The 12,841-nt window shown below is 38.5% G+C and overlaps 1 protein-coding gene across 2 annotated transcripts in view; it reads right to left on the reverse strand.

The window, feature by feature from the left end:
- The window catches only part of rhobtb3 (Rho related BTB domain containing 3), a 32,207-nt gene extending 30,910 nt beyond the window's left edge, over window positions 1-1,297 (reverse strand). Inside the window, exon 1 of one of the 2 annotated variants that reach the window (XM_049466316.1) lies at window positions 555-1,258. In XM_049466316.1, the coding sequence (XP_049322273.1) occupies window positions 555-556 (2 nt within the window). In that variant the 5' untranslated portion in view covers window positions 557-1,258. Of the gene's footprint in view, window positions 1-554 lie in introns of both variants that reach the window. The other variant, XM_022676591.2, reaches the window with a different exon arrangement.
- Between the last annotated feature and the right edge of the window lie 11,544 nt (window positions 1,298-12,841).

Raw genomic sequence — 12,841 nt, forward strand, 5'->3', positions numbered from 1 at the left:
GTTAGTTGAAGTACATTCAAACAAAACCAAATTTAAAAGTACAATTTTACGATATCTGTTGAGAACAGAACATGTTTAGCATCCCAGCAAACATACAAACAAATGATATTGCTCTTGGAACAATTTTTTTTATGCATTGGCATTCAAAATTGTGATACAGTGTTAGCACCATATCGTCCATCCCTCAGCAGAACATGGAACCATGAAAGGAGCCACATATTTATATATTAAGCTTTCCAATGAAGAGTGTGGAGAAACAGTGGTAATATTTTGGGTGTCTGATGGGCAGAGCATCACTGCATCCCGTCTTGTCATTGAAGGAATGACACAGACAGTGTTTAGTCTGGAATGTCAATTGGCAATTTTGGCAGTTTGCAGTCATTCATGATGGGGGTTATAATAAAGGTGGTTATGACTAGTATTAATGTTATTATAGGGTGTAATTATCAACAGAGTAATAATACTGGCAATCTCTGTCATGCATTGAGTTTTGGATGGGGGGATTTAGCTAGGATGGTGAGATTTAAAAAATAAAAATCCCTGTCCCAACTTACATGGTGCTCTCAGCCCGTCCACGTCCTTAAGCAGCACGCTGCTCCCTCGTTTTCCGCAGTGGAGCCATCGAGCCCCGGATCGACTTTCGCCCTCCTTCCCTCATTCATTCATCCAAAAACACACGGAAAAAACGGGGAAAGAGGGAGAGAGGAAGAGAGGGAGAGAGGATCCCGTGCAGCAAGTATATATATATATATAAGAAAAACAACACAACATGTGTAGCAGAGAGAGAGAGAGAGAGAGAGAAAGAGACAGAGAGAGAGAGAGAAAGAGACAGAGAGAGAGAGATAGACAGAGAGACAGAGATGGGATTAGAAATAAAATAAAATAGAATAAAATAAACAATAAAAATAAAATAAAACACAAATTCTGGAGCTTGCAGCCTAAAATATTAAACTCTGACGTCACTCCAAATCCCGGGACGGAGCTCGGTCTGGGTAAAGCGAGGAGAAACGGAGGAGAAACGGAGAGAAACGGAGGAGAAAGTCAACGAGACGGAGCACCGCGACTCGCCGCTGGACTGTGCTGGGTTGTTTTTTCCGCGCCCGTTTTCCGGTAAGCCCCGCCCACCTGCTCTACTGCTCTAGGATTGGCTAGCGGCTCATATTGGCTTACCCTCAGAAACAGACCAATTAAAAATAATAATAAATACACAAATAAATATATAAACAAATATGCAGTGTCAGTCAAAAATGTGGAGACACCTTAAATTCTGTGTTTTTTATTTATTTTTTAAATATTTTAAATAATTTTAATATATTTTTATAGTTTTTTTTTTTAAGTAAGCACCTTCTCTGGATTTTCTCAGTCAGTTTTATGAGGTAGAGTCACACGGAATTTTTCAGCTTTAAGTTAACAGCTGTGCCAAACTCGTCAAGAGTTAATTACTTGAATTTCCTGCTCCTCTTAAAGGGAATTAAACACACAGATTTTTGACTCTTTTGACTCTTGCTCTTCCTTTCCTAGGGTGGTCCTGATGAGAGCCAGTTTCATCATAACGTTTTTAATCGTCAAAGTTGTTAAACTATTTTGGATAGACTGACCGTCATTTCATAAAGTTTTTTTCGTTACTTATTTGAGTAATTCTTGCCATAATATGAATTAGAACATTACTCAAATATTCACTATTCACCTGTAACTCTACCTCTTCACAACTTTACAACTGATTCTCTCAAAAACATTAAGAGACAAGAAATTCAAGTAATTAACTCTTGATGTGTTTGGCACAGCTGTTAACTGAAAGTGACTCTACCTCATAATTTGAAATATTTAAAATATTAAACATATTCTGGTTTGCTTAACACTGATTTGTTTATTAAATAGTTCCATATTTTTCTGCAATACAAAATATGTATAAAATATGTTTAAATAATGTGTTTTAAAAACACAGCGACCCTCAATTTCTCGAATGTTTTTCCCCATGAGGGGCGTGTTTTCCCGTTGGCTTGGTTAAGTGGGAGGGGCCTAGGCTGTGTTATGATTTTTTTCCCGCGCTTGTCTTCCGATAAGCCCCGCCCACTCTCGATTCTGCTCCAGTACTGGTCACCAGCTCATAAGGTCCTTTACAAATCAGCCCTGTCACAAATGTACTAAATACATATCCTGGCCAGTCACAGCGCAGGAAGCATAAAACGGGGCGTGGCCTGGACTGTAATGGCTTGGTTCCGCCCACATGCTCTTCTGCTCTACGATTGTCCATCAGCTCGCATTTGGATCATCCTCACAAGCATAGGAGAAAAATAGAGCAAATAGCCAATCCTTGAACTGGGGGCTGAACAATCCTGACCAATCCCAGCACAGGCGTCTTAAAGTGGGCGGAGCTTCATGCATATATACGAATACGGGTGGGAAGTGAAATATCCTTTGGTGCTCCTGACTCAGCAGGACGTGGCTGATGTTTGAATTCCTCTGAGTTCTGCAGATTGCTCTCCATTGTCTCTTCATTAGAAGCTTCACATTCATAGAAAAGGCAGAAGTGAGAGGATGAAAATTACGAAGATGAAGAGGAAAAGGAGGAGGAGGAGGAGGAGGAGGAGGAGGAGGAAGAGGAGGTGAAAAAGACGTGCTGGTGCCGTGAGACGCAACAGCAAAGCTGGGGTAACACATTTTCTGCATCCACGAGCAAGACCTCGAGAGCAAGAAGACAAGGTCACTCTAATAATCAAGATCACGAAAGCAGCAGCATGGAGAGAAAAAGCAAGACTACACGTGTAAGCATGGATTTGCAGCCAAGCCAGACCATGCATACTGGAATAACACTGCAGGAGGAGCACGAGGATATCACACGACCCGGAGGAAACCCTGAGGTGAAGCACTGCCATGAGTGAAGTCATGTCAAGTGCATGGCAGCAGACAAGGCAAGGCCATGCAATGCAAGCAAGCAGGCATGATCATGCAAGTAAAGCATGCAAGAGCATCCAACCGCATCGGAGGAAGCAAAGCACTGACACGAATAAAGTCATGTGAAGACCATGTCAGCAAGAAAAGGCAATGCAGCAGCTTACACTGCCCTGAATTAGAGCAAAAAAAAAAAAAAAAAAACACACCTAAAACATGCCTATTGCATTAACTTATCACCATTTTTATACTAACTGCAACCTTTTACTTTGGGATTAAGCTGCTTCATAGAGAAAGAACAAGCATTGATTTCCAGCAAACATGGCCACCAGCTGGTATAACCTACTAATTTATCAGATTTTATAGTACTTTAAAGGAGATAACTCCATAGGAGGAGTTAGCAGAATTTATGAGGTTCTTTGCAAAATCTAAATCACTCTCACGTGAAGAGAGATCTCACCAGCTCCATTCTTGCCAGTTTCAGTCACTTTCAGAATGAGCTTTTTAAGGGCTCTGTCACCTTTATGCAAATTAGCTGTAGCTGGCCACGGCATGTATACAATGAGTGTATACAATATGTTAGTACAAGGTAGTTCATGCTTAACTTTCATAGAAACTCATTATTTGGAAATACGTACATCTCCCTTTTCTGCTGACTTGCCACAGACAGAAGGTATAGATCCCTCCCTCAGACGAAGTCTGCTGGCTATTCCTGCTGTGTGTTGTCTGAGGTTCTCAACTAACATGAGATTAAAAAAAAATTATGTATTCAGTGCACAGAATATTTCCAAAATCCTGGTGATTTACTCAGGTTTTCTGTGTCTGATATTACATTTTTTAAAACAAAATATAAATAAATAAATATGTAAGGGGCAAATACATATATGTAGTGACAGGGTTTAAATTGTCTTAACATTTTCCTGACATAGTCCTGACATAGTATGCTAAGCTGCCATCAAAGAAAAATAAAGGTAAAAAAAATACATGAAATGAGGTGATCATACTGTATGAACACAAAGAGCAGAGATGTTGTTCAAGGAGACTGAAAAGGTCAGTGCAGGACGAGATCAGACTGTGAAGAAGAACTGCCCAGCCGCAACCACACAGAGAGGGGTGTTATTGAAGGGCTGCAGTGCATAACCCCTTCATTACAAAGACAACCATCTGAGAGTTCAGCGGTGTAGAAACCACAGGTGGAGAAAAGTCATATAGTGAGATGAGTCACACTGAAACTGTGTGAATCTTTATAAGTGTGAGCTTGACCATATGGAGAAGGGGTCCAGGGTCTCTGTAATGTAATGGGCACCATTCCAATGACATCGTTTCGCCAATCAGTAAAAGTGAGCCATTAATGAAAATCAGATATTTCATTTAAACCCAAATTTCTCCAACCAAATTATCTGAGCCAGTTAACCCAACCACTCAATAGGATGAAGCCGATCACTTGCAATGCTCCCGACAACAACAGCAACATTATTTACTTTATACTTTATTTCAGAATTCATACACCTTTATTTCACTACACTTCACACATCTCTGCTACATACAGTACCAGTCAAATGTTTGGTCACATGTTAAAATCTACATTTTTTTATTATGTAAAAAGATTCTGCATTATAGATTAATACTAAAGTCATTCAAACTATGAAGAAAAACTTGCAGAATAATTTAATGAATAAAAAAAGTATTAAACAAATCAGAATATGTTTTATATTTTAGAAATTTTAAAGTATTTGATAGAAATTTGTTTAGATTAGACAGTTTTGCACACCTTGGCTGGATAGAATCACCTAGAATTCAGGCTTTCAGTTAACAGCTGTGCTCTGAACTGGTCAAGAGTTAATTACTTGAATTTCTTGTCTCTTAATAAAGTGTTTGAGAGCATCAGTTAAAGTAAAGTAGTGAAGAGGTAGAGTTACAGGTATACAGTGAATAGTGAATATATGAGTAATGTTCTAATCCAGATTATGGCAAATAAAATGGCTAAATAAAGAAAAAATCAATTAGTCAATACAAACAAAATCACGAATTTTAAAAGCATGCTCAAGTGCAGTCGAAAAGACCCTCCAAACAATAAAACATTATAATGAAACTGGTGCTCATCAGGAGCACCCCAGGAAAGGAAGATCAAGAGTTTCCTCTGTTGTACAAGATAAGTTTATAAGAGTTACCAGCCTCTGAAACTGCAAGTTAACATTACCCCAGATAAGAGCACCTAAATGCTTCACATAGTATTTTTGGTTTGTTTAAGACTGTGTTTAATTTACTGTGTTATTCCTTATGTGGTGCTTCATAGACTGGAGGACTTCAGTATTGATTCACAATGCAGGAAAAAAATTCACATTAAATTAGAAGGTATGCCCAAACCTTTGTCTTTACAGAACCTGTCTTTGTCTTTACAGTGGTTTTTCAATGGGAACACTATACACTAAGAAAAGTAAGTACAGATTTGTACTTAAAAGAGTACAAAGCTTGTCGCTGGGGCTGTACCTTATATTGAGGTACAAAAAAGTCCTTTTGTGTACCCATGGTTTTTGTGCCAGTAAAGATTGAAAAAATTATAAACATTATCATCAACTAAATATGGCTCAAAAACTTGATGATCCAAAATTGTCTGGCTTTCAAATAAAAAATGTGCAAATAAAATATATATTGTTTATTAGTACAGTGATACAGAATACTGAATGTACCCTTTGGGTGGTTAAATGGAACAAATTTGTACTTATTGCTGGTAGAAATTACTTTGTACTTCAAAGGGAACAAATCTGACCCTGTAAAGACCAATATTGTTTCTTTTTGAGAGTAGAATTACGAAGAATGTACCTTTGAGTACAAAAAAGTACTCATATCGTACCTCTGTTTTTTAGAGTGTACAAAAACAATTTGAAGAACCTTTCTTTTTCAATGGTCTGTATTATTGGGTGTGTTTTACTCTCTAAGTGACCAGTACTACCCAATAATATTCCTGCCATGTGGCCAGGGATTCTGGGAAAATTCTGGGTCCCCAAAAACAATGAAGCTTCAGTCCTTTATTCCTTGTGTTTTTTGTAGATTTTGATAGACATCATCCAACAGACAGCTGTGCAGACCTTCTTAACTCTAGGAGTGATACGGGGAGAGAGAACGCCATCTATCCACCCAGAGAGGGCATATGGATTTGAATCCCCCGCACTAGGCATGAGGGGAGCATCACTTCAGCCGCCTTTCTTCTTACCCTAATGCTCCATCACTCTGGAACAGTCTAAATCTGGACTCATTAGACTCATCACATGACCTTCTTCTTTCATTGAGAGTCCTTTAGAGTCCAATCTTTATGCTCTCTAGCATTAAGAAATTGGAGGACACACCCAGTATGTAAATTGATTGTGCCATTTTGAGTCCAATGGAAAAGAAGCTGCCAATGGCAACCCATTAAACTCATTTACAATAAGTTCGTTCAACTGAAATATCTCAGTTTGAATGTATATGTGCCTACAAATCTTCAACTAACTAAAAATAGCTGAATATCATTTAGAAATATCAAAGTTTTTGGAAAAAAAGACTTAATTTATTTGAGTTCAAACTACTTATGGGTTTACAGTATACAGTACAGGCCAAAAGTTTGGACATACCTTCTCTTTTTAAATGTGTTGTCTTTATTTTCATGACTATTTACATCGTAGATTCTCACTGAAGGCATCAAAACTATGAATGAACACATGTGAAGTTTTGTACTTAACAAAAAAGGTGAAATAACTAAAAAATATATTCTAGTTTCTTCAAAATAGCCACCCTTTGCTCTGATTACTGCTTTGCACACTCTAGGCATTCTTTTCCAACAGTCTTGACGGAAGGAGTTCCCAGATGTGTTTATTAGCACTTGTTGTTGCCTTCTTCACTCAGTGGTCCAGCTCTGGATTGGGTTTAACCATCTGGATTGGGTTCAGGTCCAGTGACTGTGGAGGACAGCTCATTTTTTTTTTGTTAAGTACATAAAACTCCACATGTGTTCATTCATAGTTTTGATGCTTCAGTGAGAATCTACAATGTAAATTAGTCATGAAAATAAAGAAAACGCATTAAAAAAGAGAAGGTGTGTCCAAACTTGTTTGGCCTGCACTGTATGAATGCTGTTTGGGTAATTGGTCTTCCAAAGTTGGGATAAAATAGGATAAAATTGGAAATAAATGAAAAAAGAAACAGTTGATGCAGTAGTGGTTGGTTTGTGTGTTCTTCTTTTCACAGCCACTTCATTTCCTGTTAATTCAGATGTGGAAAGCTGTGAAGCTGTGAAGCTGCCGGCACGCAGCGTGTCAAGGTTGTTTCTTAAAATGCTGACGGAACAGGGTGGCAGTTGAAATAAATGAATAAATGAAATGAAACATACTGCTTCATTCAGTGCCTTCATCTTTATTTTCATCCATCAGGGCTCCGGCTCGCGTTTTGATGAAGTGTTTATTTGTGTATTCATAAGAAAATTACATCTGTTCCGCCTGACATGAGTTTCTAACAGACAATGCCGGCTTAAAAGTGGATTCGGAAAGATAAAGACATCTCAGCTATATTTAGACAATCTGACTAAACAATGCAACTGCAAAATTAGCCAGCATCCTTGACTTGCTTTTGGGCAGCATGACGTACTCTCCGCACAGCGAGCGTGTGCACATCAGTGCGTTTTCTATTATGTTTTTCCCTTTTTAAGGCCGGTTTTCGTAGGCTCGCACTAAAGAGCAGTTCTTCCGTCAGGGCATGGTGGGTTACTGTAGAGAGCCAGCTCATTTCCGCATGAGAGCACATTCATATGCCCCCTACAGAAATTCTCGGCCCACTAAACTCTGTCACTCCGCGGGCAGGAAAAAAAAAAAACACTGCATATAATTATTAACCACTGGACCGGAGAATAAAAGCACATCCAGGGCCGTATAAATTTACAAGATGTCTCCAGACAGGACATAATATTAACCTCCCTGAACTGTCATCACACCAAGGACAGGGAAACAGTATTAACATTTCAGTTTTAATGATGCCACTGTCAAAACCAGCGCTTGAATTTTACACAGGGTCAAACGTTTTCCAGACTTAGGGATTAAACTTAAAGGTACACTGTGCTTTTCTTTCAATTTAAAATCTCCATTCAGAATGCTGTGCAAAAGTCCAAGAGGCTTTATCCCTGTCGGGGAATCAACCCCATAATGTTTAAAGCTAGTGGGCAAACATTAGATAGATCCTACATGTGATCGTTGTAGACAATCTCCAGCCAGGCCCTTTGCAACAGGACAGGCCATGCAGAAAAGTACACCAACACTTTTATCAGAATCCCCATTAAAGTGGCACTTCCACTATTTGCTGACAGTAGCATATAACCAGACTGGAACATGTTCAGCAGTATCCATGTACGCCAGCTGTTCACTGTCTTTAACACTGAAATGGATAAAGAAAACAAAGCTATAACATTTCTGTAAATATGGTGGTTATAGTGTGTTTTATTCTGTGAATTGATGTGTAGTTTCTACTACACTGTACACTTGATATAGTGGGGTCCATTTAGCTTGGAAAACAGCCCTGTCTCCAGCTGATTTGCTGCTTATGTTTTAGTCTTGGACCAAAATTGAATACATTTTGGCAAACTATCTTTCGTACTTTCTCTGCAGTACAAGAGAGACCAATAGATTATTCTCTATATACAGAACTGTTTGGTATTTAGCCACCCAGTGGGGACTTGGTAAAATGAAATGAGGAATCCAGCAAAATACCACTACGATCGGGAGATCGCCAGTTTGAATCCCATTCATGCAACTTGCCATCAGCTGCCAGAGCCCTGAGAGAGAACAGTTGGCCTTGCTCTCTCTGGGTGGATACAGTAGATGGCTCTCTTTCCCCTCATCACTCCTAGGGTGATGTGGATCAGGACAAGGCTGCGTCTGTGAGCTGATGTATCAGAGCCGAGTTGCTGCGCTTTCCTCAGAGCGTTAGCGCTGTGATGCTACTCGGCAATGTTGCATCAGCACATGTATCGGAGGAGGCATGTGCTAGTCTTTATCCTCCTGGTGTTGTGAGGCATCACTAGTAATTGTATACAGAGTTTACGGAGTCATCACCCAGTGTTAATGTCAATAGCAACAATTTTTCCCAAAAAATATTTGTTTACAACCTATTTTTCATGACGAAAATGATTTGAATACTAAATATAAATTTAATATAAATTAATTGTTGACAAAGAGAAATATGATAAAATGACACTCAATTTCTGAAGTTGTGTTGGTATTTAACATTCCTTGATCCAACTTTATCATGGGCAAAAGTCCTGGGACACAATATTATTTCCTGTCCTTTAACATAGGTCTTTTTCACAGAGTAATAAACACTATTATAACTTTTTTTTTCTATGATACTTTTATTTATAATTCTGTAGAATGTTATTTATGAAATGTTTTCATTTTTCCTGCATTTTTTTTTTTTATCACAAACTACCGGTATACAAGAAATCATGAGAAATTAAGAGATATTTTTTCTTATGACAGCAGTGTTATGAGGTATTTACTGTTTTATTATATGCAGTATGTATGACAGAATTGCTGTGGATGTACATTATAATGTAAATGTTCTGTACAGCCACTCCATACTGTGCTGAGTAACTAGATTAATAAATTCATAATCAATGAGGCTTATCCGTGATCCAGGTTGTTTTATGGGCCGGTCTGTACACTGCTGCATAGACAGATTTCATAAAGTGCTGAACGTTGTGATACATAAAGTGGCCATATACAGTATTACTGAGCATGTGAAGAAGCGTTATGAATTATGAGCTCATGCTCATGTTTTAAATGTGTATCATATCTGATACTGTATATATATATATATATATATTGGAGTTTCTGTCACCTCTGCAAAATCAGTGTGATAAATAAATAATTATTAAATACAAAGGTGTGAAATAGAGATTCACATTCATTATTAAGGTCAAAAGCTTAGGCCACACCACAGAATCCTATTGTGCACTGAAAAGAAATAGGAGTAAAGAGGGGATTTTTAAAATGTAAGAGGAAGAAAGTTCAGATAATTGTGTGAAAATGTAAAAAGTAACCTGAAAAAGAATTACAGTAAAGTATAGAAATACAGTAAAAGTGTAGATAACCAACATTTCTACTTAAGTAAGGTAACAAAGTATTTGTACCTTTAAATAAATACATGGAATAATTAGATAATTTAATCTCATATATAGAATATATCAATACATTATTTAATTATAGATTTTGTATATTCGTCATTTTTTATATAATTTATTTAACCCTTGTGTGGTGTTCGGGTCTGTGGGACCCGTTTTCATTTTTCATCAAATGATACTAAAAAAATATTTTTTCTAACTCAAACTCATTGGCATTGGCTCATTTTTGTGGAAAATATATATCAAAACACATTTTCGATAAACACACACTGTACACCCCCCCCCCCCCCCCTACACATTTATATTACATACAGTATGTTTGGCCAAGGGCTAATAAACATTGCTTCATTTGTAAATTTGAAACTAAACAAATTTTCTGCTCATATCTTGAGTTTAATTCATTTTCTTTTACATTTTATTAAAAAACTAATAAAAAAAAGAGTAGCACTTTTAGAAAGAAATGTAACATAAGAAAGGTAAAGGGCAAATATTAACCATGTAAGCTGTTTATATTGCTTGCAATTTAGGTGAAGCGAGCATGTGTAAAGCATTTTAATGTAAAATTGCTTAATTTTGCTGAATTAAATACAAGTAACAAAGTAAACGAGTAACAAAAATATGAACACCACACAAGGGTTAAACAGTCACACAAAAGTACACCTTTTTCACAGGATTTAGCAGAACCATTTGACTCATCCTCACATTAGTACAACCTGTTACTTGAAATACTCCCAGCACTGGAATGGCGAGATACATTAGAAGCCACCACCTCATTTCCAACTTTCTACATTGACTTCCTTTGAAAGTTAATGCATGAAAAGGCTCCCAGTAGAAATCTTTGGGTAGTGTACCTCTTGATGAGAGATTGTTGACTTGATTGCTAGACATGTCTGTACAATGCACCTCTTCAATGCACTCAAAGACATTTATTTTACCCAGTTGACCGACTTTGAGATGACAGATGATTGAGAGATGCAAACGGTTGTTTTAATGAATTGCCTGCAATCTTGGATGTTCATCAGGTAGCCACCAGGGGCGTCGCCTGGCCTGGGCTTCCGGGGCTTTAGCCCTGAATAAATTTCCAGTAGCCCCAAATCATTTCATTTAGCCCAGCTGTATTATAAATGAGGAGACAGGTCACTGTCTGCTGTGAATGGAAAATCTCTTAACACTAATCACGGAGCCAGTTCAAGGATAAAATTCCGCCTTTCAGGAGAAACAGCCAATCAGCTTGCTGGTTTTGCGGAGTGCGGTGGGCTAGTAGGGAACATACCCAGGTAGCCACTGTCACTTTTGGGCATTTTCACACTAGTCCTTTTTTATGTACATTTAAATAAGTTTGAAAGCTGTTTTGTGGCGCCAAAAGTGATCTTAGAGTACAGATCCTGGGTCTTGGATCCTTCTGAAATCGGTGCAATACTCGGGGTAATCAGATGAATCATTAATCAAGTATTTATGGGAGCAGCTGGTGAGCAACTAGGCAACCTAAGAGAGTGTAGGATCTACAGGCCCAGCTGCAACATTTTTGGGCGATTTTTGGGGGCAAATGTGATTCAGGATGCCATATAGAAGCCGCACGCCTCCATTCCCAACCGTATCTCACCTTGTACAGTATGTCATCATGTACTTTATCTGCTAGAGATGGCCAACAGGATACTGAAGCTCCCTTTCAGTTGTACAGTTTTCCCTAATAAATGTGTCCTTTCACTTTAATACTATAATCAATTGCATAAAGTTGTCACTAAGTGTGTTTAATTTCTTTGCTATTTAATTGAAGGACATCAATAGACATGGTTAATTAGAGGGGTTTTCCTGTGGGAGGCACTAAATCGTTCATAGACAGGAGTAACATAGCACTATATGATTGTGCTTAGTCACACTGCTTCATCCCCCTGTTTTTTTTTTTTTTTCATGTTTCAGCTATAGGAGCGTGCAGTCTAGGATATGCATGATGAGATCAAGTAAGACTGGCCCAGTTTAACTGGTGACAGTGTCTCTGCCCCCCCTTGCAGGTGTGTCCCAGATATGGCAACATGCGTTAGGACTGGCTATGATCTCACTGTCACTGTGTTCAGTATATCAGAGCACTGTATGCTGGGAAGTACAGTCATGGATGCAGATGCAGTTTGTTTGCCACGCCTCCAGCTTAATCACAGCTGGGAGGAATGCTGTCAGGAGAGAACCAGAGTGTAAGGGGCACTACGGGCTGCCAGCAGAGGGCAGTGACAGTAGGGTATGGATGCCCAGGGGGAGTCCAAATCCCATAGTTCACAGTGATAATTAGGGTCAATTAGTATTTGCTCAGGACAGATTTGTCTATCTTGATGGTTCACATTCACTGTAAATGTAAGTGATCTGTATCTGTGTGTAATGTGAACGAATCTGTCTCTAAAAACGTCTCACATGCTGCACATTGATACCTGTATAAACGTCTGTTAAAACCTCATATTAGATAACCTCATTTTAGACGAGAGACTCGTAGCTTTATAAAGGGAAATGGATGAGTTAGCAGCTCATATGTGGAGCATCTTTTGCTGGAGTGGAGAGTAAACAGCTGCTCTGAAGTTTATGTTCAGGTTAAGGAGGTGAAAAAAGGACAGGTGGTTTGCTTTTGCTGTTTTTGCAGCTATAGCTGCACAGCTGCACCAAGAGATGCAGTGTGGGAACGAGAGAGCGGCACATAGCGCTAATGCTAATGTGTAAAAGCAAACAGGAGCATGAATTCCGATTTGACCGTTCACATTCATGTCACATGTCCATGGATCGGATATATTTGCAATTTAAGACCACATATGAAAGTGACTC

This window comes from Astyanax mexicanus, chromosome 17 (assembly GCF_023375975.1).
Source record: "Astyanax mexicanus isolate ESR-SI-001 chromosome 17, AstMex3_surface, whole genome shotgun sequence".
In the NCBI taxonomy this organism is placed as follows: Eukaryota; Metazoa; Chordata; class Actinopteri; order Characiformes; family Acestrorhamphidae; genus Astyanax; species Astyanax mexicanus.